This window comes from Anomaloglossus baeobatrachus, chromosome 12 (assembly GCF_048569485.1).
Source record: "Anomaloglossus baeobatrachus isolate aAnoBae1 chromosome 12, aAnoBae1.hap1, whole genome shotgun sequence".
In the NCBI taxonomy this organism is placed as follows: Eukaryota; Metazoa; Chordata; class Amphibia; order Anura; family Aromobatidae; genus Anomaloglossus; species Anomaloglossus baeobatrachus.
Genome location: NC_134364.1, coordinates 106,078,533 through 106,098,396, shown reverse-complemented (window position 1 = coordinate 106,098,396; position 19,864 = coordinate 106,078,533). Strand labels below are relative to the sequence as shown.

Genomic DNA, 19,864 nt, shown 5'->3' with positions numbered 1-19,864 from the left:
CGAATGCTGGAGCACTATGCTCGAGTCCCCACCCAGCATATTTTGGGGCTTTTAGATAGCCAATCCACATTTGAGGATTATCTGCCATACATGGTAATGCCATAGCCATGTTGACTACTGGCATTACTGTGACTGGACTGCCATTTCAAGTCATTGTATCCTATATAAAACCTAGTGATGCAGTTGTTGGCACACTAACGTTTAGAAGCAGTACAGGGAGAGTTGATCAAGGAGGAATTGTTTAGTTTTACAGGCATATAGGTAGGATTTATTGGCCTACAGTCGTTCTTTCCGTATACTGCTGCTGCAACCAAAAACCAAAACTCCTTTTCAGAACTAATTAATGTCCTTTATTCTATTAAACTCACTGTTACCTGCATTGAGTGTAGGGATAGCTGGTGAAGGAGGGATAGTTTTGTTTTAGAGTAGGCATATAGGCAGGGTTTATTGCCCTACAGTCTTTCTATACTTGCACTGAGGCTGCAAACTAAAAACTAAAGTCCTTTTCAGGGCTACATACTGTCCTTTATTCTAGTAAAACCGCTGTTATGTACATTCAGTGTAAGGATAGCTGGTGGAGGAGGGATAGTTTTGCATTAGAGACATATAGGCAGGGATTATTGCCTGACTCCACTTTTACGGACTGACAATGAAACATACAAAACCAAAGATAAAATGAATTTTTCTGGAAATAATGTTAGGAAACATTCTTTCCTGTATAATGACATGTATATAAGGTAAAATTAAAAAGGGAAAACAAAATGACTCTTCCATCTTTTAATAGTCGAACCATCTCTCAGCATATTTACCTGTCGCCTATGACTACAGTAAATGACATAGTAGAGGTGGAACTAATACTACACCCACCAGTAATTTTGTAATTTGTAATTTTACCATTTTACTACCTTATCTGAGCTTGTGCTGTGGGGCATGGTCAGAGACATCCTGTTTAATTTATGATGAAGGGACTCTGAAACTCACAAACAATGCAAGAACTGCCAAAAATTAGAAGAAAGAGGGACTCCAATGCACCATGTTTGACATAATGGAGAGCATCATACATATTTTATTAAAATTGTTAGGTAGTGGGACTCATAAAAGTAAGGCTGCAAAAAAATAGAAGGAGGAACTGCATTATGCTCTTTGAGGCATGTGGAGGAGTGCCTCAGAATACATTTTTTTCCAAATTTTAAGGGGTGGTAAAGCCACTCATGCCATGGTAAAGTGCAAGGGCTTAAAAACATTTTCCCCTGGGGGTATACATCTATATATGTAAGAAAACTGTAGCGGTAAGCCTCATACATATCCTGAAAAAATATGAAGTAGGGCATCAAAACAGCCTGGAAAAATTAAGAGCAAGGGTCACATGACGGTCCTCTAAAAATTAAGAGCAAGGTCGGCTTGATGATCCTCTAAAAATTAAGAGTGAGGGCGGCCTGATAAGACACTAAACATTAAGAACAAGAGCCACCTGATGATTCTCTGAAAATTAACAGTGGGGGCAGCCTTATGAGCCTCTACAATTAAGATTAAGGGCGGCCTAATGTGCCTCTGAAAATTAGAACCAAGGGCTGCCTGATAACCCTAGAAATATTAATAGTGAGAACAGCCTGATAAGCCTCCAAAAATTAAAAGTGAAGGCGGCCTGTTCACCATCTAAAAATGAAGAGTGACTGCCGACCAATGACTCTACTGTATTAAACTTAAAAGTGAGGGCTGCCTGATGAGCCTCTAAAAATTTAGAGTGAGGGCTGCCTGATGACCCTGTTTCTATTTTAACACCGACGTCCCAGCACTGCCTCGTGTATCCTTCCTGGCAGGAATGCTGTCTTACTGTTGCGGCCATCCACGTGTTCCCCCGGCTCATGCTCTGGTTCCCACTGTGGTTCCCAGCTCCAAGGGTCTGTGCACGCCGAGCATCTCTCCTGTTCACGCGCTTAGGTTGCACACTCCCCATTTCTTAAAGCGGCACTGTCCCTTTGAGATGGGGGGAATGCGCATACTCTGAAAGTGTCCCCAGCCTTTGGTTGGGAAGCACTAGCTATGTAAGGTGCCTGAGGAACATCCTCATCTAAAAAATAGTGGTGACTGTGGACAGAGTACCAAGGGACGAGCACCGCCATAAGGTTGCAGAAAGCCTCAGTGTCTACAAGCCTAAACGGCAACATTTCCAGGCCAAGCAGTCTGGAAATGTGCCCATTTAGTGTTTGGACCTGGAGTGGTGGCTGGGTATCTCTTTTTGTATTCTAAAGCATGGGGTAGGGAAACCTGAATGCTACACTGAAACAATTAATTGGCCATGGTTGTAGATGATGTTTGGGAATGTGCAATGACAGGTACAGGGTCGGAGGCTCTTGTAATGGACAAGGGATTGGCAAGTGTAGCAGCCACAGGGCAAGGGGTTAAATACTCATCGCCGGGCTCGATGATGTCGGATCTGGGGATGTAACGGGGTGGCCTTTTTTGCCCGGTTTCATGGCCCCAAGGTATAAAATAAAGGAGGGGGGAAGGGTGATGGTGGAGGTTGCGACCAGGGAATAGCCGCCGCTGCTGTTGCTGTCCTCCGGGGCAGATGGTAGTAGCCGCTGAGGTGTTTCTGCTTCCCACAGGTGGAGTGGGCCCCGGGGAGGATGATGAGGGGAGTAGTAATGGCAGGCGCCAAGGAATGAAAGGCGGACACAGTGTCTGCGGGTTCCAGGTGTTTTACTCACAGTTTATGCCGCTCGCCTGGGAAGTACCGGTCACCGGCTGTGATGGGCCTTGTCGAATCCAGATCCTTTAAAGGTCAGAGCCGGTGAATGGGATGGAGGGACTTTCCTCCTGCGCTTGGTGTGGATCCCCGTGGCTGGAAGCTCCTGGGGGACCCCTGGTTCTTGACAACTCTGCTTACTCCCTGCCCGTATGCAGGTGTCACGGGTCCGATGTAGGGCCGGCCTTGGAACACGGCCTTGGATCCTATCTGGCACTGTGCTCCAGGAACTGTGGGGGCCAGAGGGACATGCAATCCTCCAAGCCTGCAGATTTTGGTGAACAACGTGGAGTATATTCTTCCCTAGGATTCTGCACACTGTCTGCGCCAGTCCCAAGGGAGCAAGCAAGCTCTCCCCTCGGCAACCATATTCACTCCTATGTCCCACCAGAGCCACTGGTCAAACACAACTGCTCTCTTCTTCTCCTGCTGGAGAACTTTCTAACTGTTGTGTTGGCTCCTCGCTTCCCCAGGTGGTTGCTCCTCCCATCCCAGGTCCCACCACTAGTGGATTGGGGATCCCAGAGGTGGTGGTATCCTAAAGATCCAACCACGCTGGAGACCCATTTTGACCCAAACCTAGCCCGGTCCATGGTAAAGGAGGGCAACCTGATTGTGTGTATGAGTTGTGCAAGTGTAACCGGCACCGACCTCCTCTGGATCCAGGTTAAGCACTGCACCTTAAGTCAGGTGCAGTACCCTGTAGCGACTGAAGCCTCAGGGGTGCCACACAAGCATGTAGCTTAGGGGAAGAGGCAGTGGTGTTATCCACAGGCAATGATTGTGCATCCAGGCGTTCGGCCCTCCTAGTCGAGTGCTATGGTGACATGGGCCTGAGTAAGCTGGTAGTAGCCAGGCTGGTAGTGGTCACGCTCCTGCTGACTTGTTACTGCACAAGTTGCAAATGATCGTTCATTTCTCTCCCGCACTTTCTTTAAAAAAGCGCCAGACTGGGCAACACTTAACTCTTGGCCTTGAAACTTGCCAGATATGGGTGCTCTGGGGAACAATTGCCCGCTTTCTCTTCATATCCACCCACTGCCTCTTCCTGCCTGTTGTGGTGATGCGAATTCCTCCCCCTCTGCACTTCTGTCCTTGCTATGTATTGCACCTTCCCACGTTGGGTCAGAGACTTAATCGTCCACCACCTCGTCTTCCACTAGCTCCTGACTTGTTGACATAACAACATCACTTGTGGGCAACTGTGTCTTATCATCATCTATCTCTTGAGATACTAGTTACTGTTCACCACTGTCGTCTTCTTCTGACCATGGCTGCTCAAATATTTGGACATCACTGCACATGATCTCCTCATATCCCTCTTGAAACGTGCAGGACCAGATGCAAAGAATCAATAAATGGAAATGTAAAGCGCTCCTTAGAGTGTGGAATCATTTGTCTCCTGGGACTCGCCGTAATGGGAATAAGGAGGATCAGGGTGAGGATTATGTGGTCCAGCTTGTTGGCTTGTGAGACTGAAGCATGTGAAAGACAGGGTGGCTGAGAAACATACTGGAAACATTATGTGCCATCCAACTGACCACCTGTTCGCACTGTTGTGGCCTCAAGAGTGATGTCCCATGGCCGCCTGGAAAGTGGGGCAGGAAGCTAAGTCTTGATTAGAGACAGACACACTTCCACCTGGTCCACGGCCTCGGCCGCAACACATCTCCTTCCCGGTCCCTTACTGCAGGTGCTGCGTATTTTAAATTAGGTGTATAATATATGCCTGGAAACTTTGTGGTACTAATAGGGAAAAGAAAATCTATAGCCCTGAAAAGGACTTTAGTTTTTACTTTGCAGCAGCAGTATACCTATAGAAAGACGGTAAGGGTATGTGCACACGTTGAATATTTGGTTGCAGAAATGTTTGCATCATGTCTGCATATCTTGGCAGGAAAAAAGCAGAGGCAAAATAATTGTGTTTCTTCCTTGTTTTCTATGCATGCATTTTTGTATGCGTTTTCACCTGGATTTTTATAGCAATTTTTACTGGCTTCACTGACATCAGTGGGTGAAAATACACTGCAAAACCACTTAAAGAATGAACATGCTGCAGATTATTTTCTGCACCAAATCTAAAAGTCACAAATAAGCAACATGTGCATGACACTTCAGGATTCTCATTGACTTTGCTGGCATCAGGATTCCCTTCAGGGTTTACGACAAATCTGCACTCAAAAAAATGCATAAAACATCCTATAAAAACAAAATGTGTGCACACAGACTAATACTCTGACAACAGTGTAGCCAGCAGCGCCCTGGGAGTCATAAATGCATCCAGGCGTCTTCTCTATGCTGTTTCCATTCCCTTTGAGAGCTGTTTCCATCCATTTAAGCGATTTTCCTCCCCCCAGACCTCCTTGGTAGAGATGAGCGGTGTTTGAATCGAACTGTTCACCAATCTCAAATATGACCTGTTTTAGGCGATGTTCGAGTCATTCGACGGACGCGAACAATTAGCTTCAAGTTCGACAGTTCGAGGTTATGTTCGATAACGGTTCAATCACCAAAAGCGTAACTGGCTTTTCACAGTAATACTGTCATTCAATGTTAATACAGTGGAACCTTGGTTAACCCTAGAACGCATACCTGGGGCCTCGCAGGCCTGCTAGGTCATTTGTTTTCTATGGTAGATTGAATTGCTTGCGCGTTCTAGGGTTAACGAGAACAATCCGTTCTGGGAGTGTGCTTGTTAACCAAGTTACTCGTCCAGCAAAGTAAGATTTCCCATAGGAAATCATTGCAATGCAGACAATTCCTTCCACAACTTGTTAAATGTCCCATCCTGGTCCTCTATTCTGCCATTCCACACATGCACAAACACACATAAACAAACACATATTATGCTCACCTTACCTTCCGTTCCATCGCCGGCCTCCTGGGACTTGCAGTTCGCCGGCACAAGATGTGTATCGGGTAACCATCGCAACCGATGCCGGAGCTTCCGCTGCCAAAGCGCTGACGTCAAAGGCAGGAGCCGCTTGCCTATGATTGGCCAGTGCGCTGCCTTTGAGTAGCGTCTGACAGAGGAAGTTCCTCCCTCGTCGCAATGGTTACCCGATACACATCCTGTAGCGGCGAACTATGTGTATTGGGTAACCATCACAACGAGGGAGGAACTTCCTCTATCAGACGCTACTCAAAGGCAGTGCACTTGCCAATCACAGCCAAGCGGCTCCTGCCTTTGACGTCAGCGCTCTGTCAGCGGATGTTCCGGCATCGGTCTCGATAGTTACCCGATACACATCTTGTACCGGCAAACTGCAAGTCCCAGGAGGCCGGCGATGGAACGGAAGGTAAGGTGAGCATAATATGTGTGTGTGCCTGTATGTTTGTGCATGTTTGTATGTGTTTGTCTGGCATTGTTTTCAATGGTGTTCGAAGGTGTTCGAAAGTGTTCGACAATTGTTTGTTGAACGTTCGACGAACACACCCACCGTTCGACGAACCAAACTGAACTCGAACACTAGGGTGGTGGCTCATCTCTACTCCTGGGAGGGTCTTCTGGAAAAATGCTTGAGTTTTCCCATTGACTTATACTCAATTACTCAGTTACTCGAGTCAAGCCTTTCCAGTAGTCTGACCTGCTCGATTCGAGTACCGAACACTAAAGCATTTTAATGCTCTCTTATTACTAGCAAGAACATATATCTTACTCACAATTTAGATGGACATTTGCTCTAGGTATGTAGCATTAACTATGGCATTCATTTATAGATCAGCTATGGTGCAACGGATCTAGTATTTAACGATAGGATACAATTTCCATCAGTTTATCGAACTATTCCGAATGAGTATCATCAGTTCCGGGTGATCCTACAACTTTTACTGCACTTTAACTGGACATTTGTTGGAATCATATCCACAGATGATGACAGCAACATTAAGGCTACTGCTGAACTGAAACAGCTATTGGGAAGCAATGGAATATGTGTGGAATTTCTGGCTGTTATAGCCATGATCAAAAATGTTGACAAACTCATGGGTGTGTTGAAGACATCATCATCGAATGTTGTAATTCTATATATAACCTCTGAAGTGTTCATGTTAATGCTACAGAAAAGGCTTCCCAGCAAAACGTGGATACTCCCCATCAACGTAAACATAAATACCGATCTCAAACACAAAATGTCCTTGTCTGTTTTTAATGGTTCCCTGCTGATATCGATCTGTAAAAAGGACATCAATGGTTTGCAGGAATTCTTGTTCAATTCTTCATTACAAAACATTCTGGATAATCCTTTTATTGAAAGATTTTACATTACCCACTTTGGTTTTTGGCACTTTATTAACACAGACAAACAACAGGCACATAGTGTATGGGTGGAATATTTGAAAAAAGAAGGCACATTGACCGATATCTTTACATATACAATTTACAACGCTGTGTATTTTCTGGCCAAGGCTTTACATGAAGTGTATGCTGCAAAATTACTGGCCAAACAATCTTCCGAGAGAGGAATTAAGAAGGTAGTGTTCTCCTTAACCCATGTGATATTTTACTTTTTTACGATAGAACAGTTTGGTCCATAGTGTACACATATTCCACAAATTATTTATCCTCTTGCCACTTAAGCAAATTTTTGTTTCTTTGGTTTTTTTTTGCTTGTTCGTTTTTTTCTTATCCCTCCTTCCGGGTAAACAGTGTAAGGGCTGCGAAATTGTGGAAAAAATACAAATCTGCCACTACTTGTTGGGTGTTTTTTTTTTGTGGTTCATTGTGCAGTATAAGTAAACTAGTTTCATAATTCTTTAGGTCAGTATGATTACAGCAATACCTATCATGAATGGTCTTTTTCTTTATTTAAAGGGAGTCTGCCCAATTGCAGCCAGGGATGTTCGTTTCTGAAATGCTGGAGCTGGACACGGAGTGTAGGAAAAGATAAGACTAGTCCAGCACCTTCTCCTTGTGGCTTCTTCCTTCCTTGATTCAGTTGTTTTACAAGTTCCATCCTATGCACACAAATTGGAATAACAAGTCAATCCACCAGGGTGGTGCAGGGAATAGCCTGCTGGGAACTGTATGAATAGATGTTACTAGTCTACTAGTCTGGTGCTGGCCCTAGATCTTCAAAACAAGTTTTCTCTAACATGTCAGAGGATTTCAGAGGCAAACATACCTAGCAGCATTCCTGAAAAAAAAATTGTCGATGGAGCTGTGTTGGGCTTGTTTCCTCCATAGTAAGCAAAGTAATTTTGTTCTTGTAAACAAAGTCCCTTGAACAGTCATTCATTTGTAAGTGTCCTGTCTCAGGTTTGGGACTCGACCCGGTGACCTTGTGCTGCATGGTCAGTTTCCTTCCCTGGTGAGCTACAGCCTTGTTGGTTTCTATCAAGATGCTAATGGTTGGGGTTATCAGGTGTTCTAAGTTGCTTATTGTATTTGCCCTATCAAATCCCAGGTGGGGCTATTTATTCTCTCCTGATAACAGCCTTCTCTGGTGGTTATACAGTACAGACCAAAAGTTTGGACACACGTCATCTCTAGAACAACTATTAAGAGGAGACTTTGTGCAGCAGGCCTTAATGGTAAAATAGCTGCTAGGAAACCACTGCTAAGGACAGGCAACAAGCAGAAGAGACTTGTTTGGGATAAAGAACACAAGGAATGGACATTAGACCAGTGGAAATTTGTGCTTTGGTCTGATGAGTCCAAATTTGAGATCTTTGCATCCAACCACCGTGTCTTTGTAGAAAAGGTGAACGGATGGACTCTACATGCCTGGTTCCCACCATGAAGCATGGAGGAGGAGGTGTGATGGTGTGGGGGTGCTTTGCTGGTGACACTGTTGGGGATTTATTCAAAATTGAAGGCATACAGAATCAGCATGGCTACCACAGCATCTTGCAGTGGTGTGCTATTCCATCCGGTTTGCGTTTAGTTGGAGCATAATTTATTTTTCAACAGGACATTGACCCCAAACACACCTCCAGACTCTGTAAGGGCTATTTGACTAAGAAGGAGAGTGATGGGGTGCTACGCCAGATGACCTTGTCTCCACAGTCACCAGACCTGAACTTAATCGAGATGGCTTGGGGTGAGCTGGACCGCAGAGTGAAGGCAAAAGGGCCAACAAGTGATAAGCATCTCTGGGAACTCCTTCAAGACTGTTGGAAAACCATTTCCGGTGACTACCTCTTGAAGCTCATCAAGAGAATGCCAAGAGTGTGCAAAGTAGTAATGAAAGCAAAAGGTGGCTACTTTGAAGAACCTAAAATATAAGACATATTTTCAGTTGTTTCACACTTTTTTGTTAAGTATTTCATTCCACGTGTGTTAATTCATAGTTTTGATGCCTTCAATGTGAATCTACAATTTTTAGAGTCATGAAAATAAAGAAAACTGTTTGAATGAGGAGGTGTGTCCAAAGTTTTGGTCTGTATAACAGCGTGTCCCTCCCCCGCCTGTGCTCATGGTGTAATAGTCCGTCCCTCCTTTGTACTGCTTCTGCTGGGAGATTGTTTGTTCTTCTCAGCATGGGACGTCTCCAACCACAACTTGGTAAGCAGAACAGAGCCAGGAGTCTAAAGTCCATTCATGTATCAGATGTCTAGGGGGAGGTGTGCCCACCTAAGGGGCTGATCCCAAGAGAGAAGAACAATGAGACCCATGTTAGGTTAGTTGGATCTTGGCTGGAGAGGCACTAAGATCTATAGCTGAGGCTGGATCCTAGGGCCTGTGTTTGGACTGTTACAGACTGGAGATAAGTGGCCACTTGGGATTGTGTTTTATTGTTCCCCCTGTTGGACTCAAGGAACTCATATAAGGACCATTGCCCTATTTTCCCTGGCATCGGAATACCAGGCGGTACCCCTGGAACTTTTGTTTTGTTGTGGACTCCTTGCAGACTTTAAGGATTTATATTTGTTTGGTGCTTTATCTTTGTGGTTCCAATAAAGCCCTTTGGATTGTTCCTTGGCCTGGCATCCCTCACTGCTCTGTTGCATACCCCGTCACAAACTGGTGGCAGCGGCGGGATCAGAGCAGAACGAATGGAGGGCAACGGCCCATTAACATCTGGAATCAGAACCTCAGAGTACAAGAACTGGACTGTGGTGAGCCTACAAACAAAGGCCTGTGAATTAGGAGTCGGTTACAAAGGACTCTCTAAGGAGCAACTAATTGAGGCATTGGAAAACGCTTGCCTACAAGATGGCACCGAGGAACAATTTCCACAGCAAGGGGAGGAAAGACGTGAGCTGGAGGTAAATACCCAAAAAAGTCAATGGGTTGTGTGGTATGAGGAGGAGATGGCACTGCTTGGAGATGAGGCCACCATAGAAGATAAGAGGGAGGCAATTCAGAGAGCTCAAGAGAGGGCAGCATTGCTGGAGAGGAGGTTTGCTGTAGAAGCAGCTAGAGGTTCCAGAAAGACTGTAACCACAGCACCAACTATGAGGGAATTCTCCAGAGTGTCCCGCAAGGACATTAAGCCATTTAATGAAGTTGCAGGCAACATTGAGGGCTTCTTCCAGGACTTTGAGCATCAGTGCCGATTATTGGAAGTCCCAGAAAGAGAGCGAGTCAGACACCTGGTGGGCCTCTTGGAGGGTGGAGCTGCCGGCGCCTATAGAGCTATGGACCCTCAGTGGAATTGTGAGTATGGGGAGATAAAACAGACCATTCTGGAACATTATGCCGTGACCTCAGATACTTATAGGACTCAAGTCCGTACGTTAGCCTGTGATGGAGAAGTGTCTTTCAAGATGTTTGCCCACAGATTGAAACAAGTATGACATCGCTGGCTGGAGGGAGAGGGGGCCTTAACTTGGGAGACCTTCCTCCAGGTCATCCTAAAAGAGTAATTCTATGCCAGGTGCCCTGCGGAAATCAGAGAATGGGTGTGTGAGAGAAAGCTGTCAGCTATGGAACAAGCTGCCGCTCTAGCTGATGAGCTTCTCACCATCAAGCCTCAATGGAAAAGGCTACTAGACAGTGAAAAAAACTACCAGCTCCCCAACACCAGTGGTCTCTTGTCCTTTGGCCTCCAATGTTCACCGTCCCACTAGACTACCAACATATGGCGGACCCCGTGTGAATGTGCCTTCTACTACTCCTGCCTCCTCTTTGGGAGTACGGCGGGGAGAAAAACTCATAGAATGTAGATGTTATGGATGTGGGCAGCCTGTTCATCTCACTGTCCAGGTGTTCAGAGGCAAAACAGTTACAGACTTCCTTTGCCTGTCCATTATCTACAGACACCCTCAACAGGAGAAGAGCTGGATTCACTCCCTGATGATTCGACAAAAGACTCTGATATGTTGACTTCCCTACCAGGAGTCTATGGGGTTCGAGCCACAGCCGCCACTTCTGATCTGCAGCATAAACATCTACAGGAGGTCATGCTAGATGGCCAAAGAGTTGTTGGCTTTCGTGACACTGGGGCTTTTCTCACCATCTCAGAGTAATTTAACCAGAAGCAATGCAAAAGGGAACAGGAATTGCCATTGAATTGGCTGGAGGTACTCAAAGATACATTCCAAGAGTGAGTGTGACCCTGGATTATGGCTTTGGAGCAAAACAATGCATGACTGGCGTGATGAGCGGCCTTCCTGCAGACATTCTTCTAGGGAATGATGTGGGGAATCTTCAATGCCACTTTGTCGGTGCGATAACCAGAAGTCAAGCCAAGAGAGCAGCAGATGTGGTCGTGTTCAACCCATCAATGGAAATGAGGCCACCCGAACTGCCGTCACAGCCAGTGAGTGATTCTTCTTGTGGGTCTCATATGAATGTCACTTGGGATAAAGTTCAGTTTAGACAAGAGGTAGAGACTGAACCCACCCTGGCTAGCTTTAGAGCTAGGGCTGAAGTAGGGCAGTTAGGAGAAAATGGGGAAAAATGATCAGAGAAAATGGACTTCTATATCGGGTTACCAACGCTGACTCCTTAGATAAGCCCTGGACTTATAGCAAACAGCTGATTGTTCCTCAGAAATGCAGAATTTCCCTATTACACCTTGCTCGTGACATTTCTACTGCTGGCCATCAAGGGAAAACCCGCACCGAGAGACAATTGATTGAAATCTTCTATTGGCCTGGAATTTCTCAAGCAGTGGCGCATTTCTGCCGAACTTGCAACATATGTCAGCGTAGAGGGCGACCCGGAGATCACCCAAAGGCACCCTTGCAACCACTCCCTATCATAGAAGAACGCTTTCAAAGAGTAGCTGTCGATATTATTGGACCACTGGCTAAACCAAGTAAATCTGGAAAGCAGTATATTCTCACTGTTGTGGACTATGCCACCCGATATCCAGAAGCCGTGGCCTTGTCAAGTATTTCTGTTACCATTTTCACCCGAGTAGGATTCCCAAGGGAGATCTTATAAGACCAAGGCTCCCAGTTCATGTCAGAGTTGGTGCAGTGTCTGTGGCGCACCTGTGGAGTACGAGCAATTCAAACTACAGCATACCATCCTCAAACCAATGGACTTCGTGAACAGTTTAATCAAACACTGAAAAATATTCTAAGGGCCTTCAATGACAGGGATTCAGACTGGGAGAAGTACCTACCCCATCTCCTGTTCGCCTATCGGGAAGTTCCCCAGGAGTCCACTGGGTTTTCCCCCCTCTGAACTACTCTATGGAAGAAAGGTCAGAGGACCCTTAACTCTGTTAAAGGAATATTGGGAGGAGCAAGTTGAAGATACCAGAACCTCTGTTGTTCCATATGTCCTCAAGCTTCGGGAAACCCTGGCTCAACTTGCTAGTTTGGCTCAGGATCATGTGCCGATGGCTCAAACCAGCCAGAAGACATGGTATGACCCCAAAACACGCTATCGAGAACTTGTAGAGGGACAAGTCTTAATGATTGTTTCACATCGGCAAAATAAACTCCAGACAACATGGGGGGGTCCCTTCCGCGTTCTCAGAAAACTAAATTACACCAATTACCTTCTTGCTCTAGATGATCAGGGTCTAAGACAAAGGACTGTCCATGTGAATATCATTAAGGAGTACCATGATCGGACATTACCTATGATAGCAAGCTGTCGGCTGGCTTCAGAAGATGGTCAGGAGGATGAGGACCCATTACCTGATCTTGTTGAAGCAGCCAGAGCCCCATCCACTGTGGAACAGGTTCCTCTGAGAGATCACTTAGATTCCGTACAGAAAAAACAAATGCGGTAAAACGGTAAAACACGTTTCTTTTTTTAATTAAATTAAGCGGTGCATACAGTATTAAAAAAGCAGTGAAGGAGCCGGGTGCAGGATCCCTCATGGACGACAGCCTTTCGCATTAAACATGCTTCGATGGGTCCGTGTTTAACGCGAAACGGCTGTCATTCGTGAGGGATCCTGCACCCAGCTCCTTCACTGCATTTTTAATACTGTATGCACCGCTTAATTTAATAAAAAAAAAGAAACGTGTTTTACCGGAGATTCAGTGTTCCGCTGGCATTTTTTCTATATGGTTCCATACACCTAGTAGTGTCTGCAATGGCCTTAACCCCAGACTAACTTATGGCAACTCGGACCTATGCTGCCTGAACAGCCATCGAGTGGTTTTTATACCTCCTAAAAAAACGGGATGCAGGTGTTAAAAGCACTGGAGATCGCAGGCAGACAGGACGTGGGGAAACAGGTAGATGTACTGGAGGTTGCAGGCAGACAGGACACTGGGATGCAGGTAGTAGAAGCACTGGAGGCCACAGGCAGATAGGAGACCGAGAAACAGGTAGTAGAAGCACTGGAGACCACAGGCAGATAGGAAACTGGGAAGCTGGAGGCAGACAGGAGACTAGAACACAGGCAGTAGAAGCTCTGGAAGCCACTGGCAGACAGGAGACTGAGGAGAAGAAGATACTAGAGGCACTGAAAGTGTGCAGACGGACACTAAAAGTCTTAACACAAAGACACAGGTGTATGTGTTGGTGGGCCCTATAAAGGTGCAGGCAGAGAATCACATGGACACACGCAGGGCCACCAACAAAGCCAAAAATATAGCTCAACAGAGTTCAGTGGACCGGGGGGAGGGGAGCAAAGCCCAGATAAGGGACAGGTGGCAGAAACAGCATAAATGAGCTAAAATGAGTAATGTTAAAAAGTAAAATCAAAAAATGTATTTTTTTTTTAGCTGAATATTTATTTGAGACATGTTCATTTAAGACAAATGGAAGAAGACCTGTTCTTCACTCCGCGGGGTGATGTAGTGAATAGTTTTGCTATTCTAAATTGGATACTTTATCCAAATAGCTCCTATGTGAGCAGTCACGTCGGTACATTCTTGCCATCACATGAATTGGCAATTAATACAAGTGCTATTATTTGGAATCCATATTTTACAAAGGTAAGAGCAGAGTATTCCAGTTATCATGCATCCATGTAATAGACAATAATTTGCTTAAGTGCTAAAATAGATGTCCCATTAGGACCTCCTCCATCTGTATTGCTTATTAGTAGAGTTAGTGGGAATTTATTCACATGGCCAAGTCAATTTGACCTAACAGAATCTGTGGCAGGTGGACAAGAGCGGGATAACCACCCCTTACCATCTGTGTATCCACTTTTGATTAGCCAATCTGGCGTTACATCAATCGGATTTGCGCACATGGGACTTCGCGCTAGGCCAGTTGATCCAAAAAATAGATGCAGATGCCATCAGGGTAGTTTCTACACACCACTGTCATAGTTGATGGACTAGATCGATTTGCACCACGTCTACCCATTAGGGAATATGAACATCATGGAGGACATTCTCTATGAGACAAAGTAGAGTCTCCAAAAAAACATAATTGGCAATTACAGTCTTTTTTGCCACCGGCTATATGAAATTCTGCGTTTCCTCTGTAGTGGCCACCACAGAATATGTATTTGGCAGTCTGCTGCTTTTAAAATATAAATTCAGCAATTTTTGAGAAATTAGACAACCCTTTTTATACAATTCATAAATTCCTTTTACTATATATTGAATTTTAACAAAAGTATTCATAGGATTCTGGTCAAGTGATCATGTTGGTAGGCCACTGGACCAGAGCACTCTGAAACTCTAACTGCTAGGCAGCTTTTCTTATTAGTAGACCCCATGTCATTATGTTGAGACAAGACACAGGCATGACTTCACAAGGGCTTATATTACGCAGTAGAGGTAATGGCAATTTTACAGTGTTCTTGTTCAGTGGCAACGGACTACCGACATGGCCATTTTACTGAGGACCTATAAATGTTTCTACCCAACTCTATAATATATTGTTAATGTAATAAATAAAAAGAATATGAAAAAATGATTAGATTGATTTTCACGATGGTGCAGCCATGGTATGAGCTATAGATTATATGTAACGGGGCAACAAGAATGGCACAGGGACCCCTAAGCTGACCCTAAGACTGGGCACCCTGTGCTGTCCCTTATCCCAACAGTAGACCTGAAGGTGGTTAGGGTCAAGCCTCCAACGTGGCCCTGTCTCCTATCCCGGGGCAGATAACTCTGTCCCCACCACCCAGGGGACTGACCGGCACAGATTTCCAAAAAAAACACCAACACAGAATGACTGGTGGGGGTAAACAAAAACTCACACACACCAAAACCTGCATCAGGGAAATCAAAGGTGCACGGGTAAGGGTAAGGGTAATAAGAAAAACGGGGTAATAGGAGCAGCTTACTACAATCACAGCAGATAGCAACAGACATGAATATCAGCAGATAGCAACAGACTAGTCTTCTCTGCTCCTGGGCTAGGCTCCAACTGAGTTGAATATCCAGAAACCTCTCCAGGAAGAAGAGGGATTATATTATAGGCTGAAAAGGAGCAACTGACGGCAGTTGAGAAGTTTGCTGCAGCACCAGAAAAGAAGTTAACCCAAAAGTGCCCAAAGAAACACAACAGCATTTAAAGGCAACCTGTCAGCAGATTTGGGGCTTATAAGCTGCGGCCACCACCAGTGGGCTCTTATATACAGCATTCTAACATGCTGTATATAAAAGCCCAGGCCGCTGTGTAGAATGTAAAAATCACTTTATAATACTTACCTAAACGGTCGCTGTGGTGCAGTTGGGTCATATGGGCATCTCTGGTGCCGGTGCCTTCTCTTTTGGCCATCTTTGTCCTCCTCCTGAAGCCTGTGTGCATGACGCGTCCTACACACTCGCCGGTCCCGCGCAGGTACACTACAATACTTTCATCTGCCCTACTTAGGGCAGATCTATGTGCGCCTGCGCAGGACCTAAATGCTGGAGAGTATGGATGACGTAGGACACGTCATGCACCCCGGCTTCAGAAGAACGACAAAGATGGCTGAAAGAGGAGGCGCCGGCACCGGAGAACGGAGACGCCCATATGACCCATCTCCACCGCAGCGACCATTTAGGTATTATAAAGTGATTTTTATGTTCTACACAGCGGCCTAGGTTCTTATATACAGTATGTTAGAATGCTGTATATAAGAGCCCACTGGTGGAGGCCGCAGCTTATAGGCCCCAAATCTGGTGACAGGTTCCCTTTAAATGTCCATGGTAGGTGGTAATAGAGAACACTGATCCTGAGCCTGTATACACATGACAATACATTCCTCAGAGTGGGTTTTCCATTCCACCAGCACAATACTTAAAAGATAAGCTCATCAGACTTCTTTATGTGGAGATGTGTTTCACTTTATATGGAAGATTCACATCAATTTTACATATTTTTTATTTTTTATTTTTTTTTTAAAATTGCCAAATAATATTGATTTGCTGATCTACATATCTGGTACTTATATTTCTTTAAGATTCCACAATCCATGTGTACTGAGATTTGTTCTCATGGAAAAAGGAAATCACTCCAAATGGGAATGTTGCCCTGCTGCTTTGACTGTGTACCATGCTCTGATCAAGAAATTGCAAATTTATCAGGTGAGGTCTCAATAAACTGTAATAACTATATTACTGAAAAATAGAATGATAGATAGATATTCATAATGAGGCAGATAATGTGATAAAATGCGTGATAGAAATGGTAGAGGAATAAATAATTAGTAGAGACGTGCGGATCTGACGAGATTCAAACTTACCAAATTTTACAGAGAAATTTGATTTGCAAGAAACTTATTCTTCATGAATTAAATGTTCCTCGCTATGTAGATAATAAACATAAGATGTTTTAAAAAAAATAGTCACCTCAACGCTCAATGTCCCCCTTACGGTCATCGTCATCTCTTCTTACCATTGCCATACTCTGGAAACCATCTTCATGCTAGAGTGATACTTCTGGCTGCGACAATACCCAGGACATCCCTGTGCAAGCAAGAGTGAAAGTATGATGTGATGTCACAATATTACCATGGCATTATGAAATGCATGCACAGATATGACAAGACCTAGTTGTCACCCGAAGACTGGCCTAAAGTGCAAATGTAGCACCCAGGGGGCAGGGGAAACCAGGCACGGGGTGTCTCGTACTTGGGTTACTCATCACTGGGCCGGTGTGATAATCGGGGATGTTGCGGTGGCCTGCCTGGCTTCGTGGCCCGAGGTGTACATCAATAAGGAGAGAAAATGATTGGGGTAGTAGTAGGATGATGTCATGATGCCATGACATCATGACAGGTGGAGCGGGCCCCGGGGATGATGATGATGAGGGGAGTAGTGATGGCGTTTGATCACCAAGGCGCAGGGCAACGGTGCCGGTAATAAGAGTCTGAGTCAGATGCTGCGGTTCCAGGTGTCTTTACTCACTCTTTGTGCTGTGCCACTCGCTTGGACAGTAGTGGTCACTCGCTATGATGGGCTTCATCAACCCCAGATAAGTTAGAAGTCACCGGTGTTTGAAAGAAGAAGAAAGTCCTTTTTCAGAGTTGCCCTTCCAGCTGTGAGGCACCTAGGCTGAGCGTTCTGCTCCCAGCGCCAGGCCTCGAGAAGAGAAGAAAGAGATGGTGGTGTCATGTCCCAGAACTGGTGTCCCAGGTAGACTAACTGAAGATTGTGTGAGTGTGCTCCTACTTCTACCCCAAGTGGAACCTGAACCCCCAGGTGGCTGGCTTCAGTGACCGGGGAAGTCCCATGACATGATGGTCACCCCCCTGCCTACCCTTGGCCATTTTCCCCTAGGAGAAGGCTCCTAAGCTTTATGGAAAGTGTGAATGTGGAACACCGGTGATTAACCCCCTCCTTACCTCCAGGCGAATACCGCAGCTTAAATGAGCTGCAATACTCTGTCGCGACTGAAGCCTCAGGGGTTCCACACAAGTTGTAACATATGTGTGTACATACTAAGGTCGTGACATCGCTGCTACCTTACAATGTGCAAGTGGAGAGATTTCAGCGTCTGGTCGCAGCATAGCCTGAAGACAACCAAGGCCTCAGTGCATGGTGGCATCAAAGCCTCGGCACTCTGATCACATGGTCTATAAGTATGATGAGGTGGCTTTTTAATAACCTAATTTATTACATCAGCCTCTTCCGCATTCTCACCACTCCCTGAGGAAGCGTTGGCGAAGATGCATGTAGAGTGAGGTGGAAGACTTACAGCATTCATAGATGCTTTGGGTTAGTGTTGCCCCATACTAGTGGACCAGTAGAAGCGCTCTGCTCAAGTGAGAAATGGCCATCGTCCGGCGTGCCCGCACACCCACCTCTCCCCACATGCTTTATCCTGTGCTTGTACAGAGAATAAAGATGCAGATTTCCACTGTGAGTGCCTTCTTCATCTACATCTGAGGAACAGTTGCCCCATACTAGTCACTTGCATTAACTTGACCTTGCACCTGATGTGATCAATATGGTACATTTCTTGGCATCAGTATAGGCTGTGTTTTATTAATTTAATCTTTACTGACATATACCTGACTGTGTTATATGTTGAATATCAGACTCTTAAAGAACGAGTTTTTATTCTGAAACGCATCAACAAATAAATCATATCCAAGAATTACCGGATTTGAACTCCTTGTCTACGGCAGCGCGGACTAACCCCGTCCCCCTAATTTTCAGTTTTAAGTAAGTTGTTCTAGGAAGTTACAAACTGGGATACGAACGTAGTAACAATCTGTTTTCTTGCATGTATATCATTGAAAATATTTTAAAATATATTCTTTTAATCACAGGAATGGATAACTGCATAAAGTGCCCTGAAATGTTCTGGCCAAACACAAACAAGACAGAATGTATAGCAAAGACCATAGAATATCTTTCTTACGATGACCATCTTGGATCAACTTTGGCGGCCATAGCCACAACCTTTGTTGTAGCCTCAACTTTAGTAATGATGACCTTTGTGAAGCACAGGAACACTGCTATAGTAAGAGCTAACAACCGGCATCTTAGCTATGTCCTCCTCATAGCACTCACCATGTCCTTCATCTGCTCGCTCTTATTCATTGGTCATCCCATTGAACTTACCTGCCTCTTCAGACAATCACTGTTTCTTTTTGTATTTTCAGTCGCCATTTCTTCTCTGTTGGGAAAAACCATTACAGTCATCATTGTTTTTAATGCATCCAAACCGGGACGCAGGTTTAAAAAGTGGATGGGTTCCACGGTCTCCATAGGCTTGACTGCTATATGTTCTTTTGGACAATTTCTCATCTGTGTTATCTGGACAATATGTGCTCCCCCAATTGTAGAATTTGATAGTAAGGCATCACATGATAAGCTGATAGTGCAGTGTATGGATGTATCTATGTTCTACTTTTATCTTGCAATTTCCTATATTGGTTTTCTGGCTTTATTAAGTTTCATCGTCGCCTACTCAGCTCGGAGCCTTCCGGACAACTTCAATGAGGCTACACATATCACATTCAGCATGATCATGTTTTGCAGTGTTTGGTTGTCCTTTATACCCACTTACCTAAGTGCTAAGGGCAAGTACACGGTAGCAGTAGAGGTTTTTGCCATTTTAATCTCTTCAGCAGGATTACTGGTGTGCATTTTTACCCCAAAATGTTATGTCATCCTTCTAAAGCCAGAGCTCAATGATAAAAGACACATACAAATTACAATTACTAAAAAAAATTCAAAAAAATACTAAATGTGAATCTATTGTATAAAATATTACTTGTTTCTTCCATTAAAGAAAAAAAAAAGTAAAATATATATATATATATATATATATATATATATATATATATATATATATAAAACTCTAAATAAATATAAATATATATATATACTGTGTGTGTGTGTGTGTATATATAT

The 19,864-nt window shown here is 44.6% G+C and overlaps 1 protein-coding gene across 1 annotated transcript in view; it reads left to right on the top strand.

Moving 5' to 3' along the window:
• The window catches only part of LOC142257621 (vomeronasal type-2 receptor 26-like), a 39,221-nt gene extending 19,524 nt beyond the window's left edge, over positions 1 to 19,697 (top strand). The window contains exons 4-7 of the mRNA XM_075329759.1: positions 6,470 to 7,222; positions 13,832 to 14,044; positions 16,462 to 16,585; positions 18,775 to 19,697. Of these exons, the coding sequence (XP_075185874.1) occupies positions 6,470 to 7,222; positions 13,832 to 14,044; positions 16,462 to 16,585; positions 18,775 to 19,697 (2,013 nt within the window). The remainder of the gene's footprint in view (positions 1 to 6,469; positions 7,223 to 13,831; positions 14,045 to 16,461; positions 16,586 to 18,774) is intronic.
• The last annotated feature ends 167 nt before the right edge of the window (positions 19,698 to 19,864 follow it).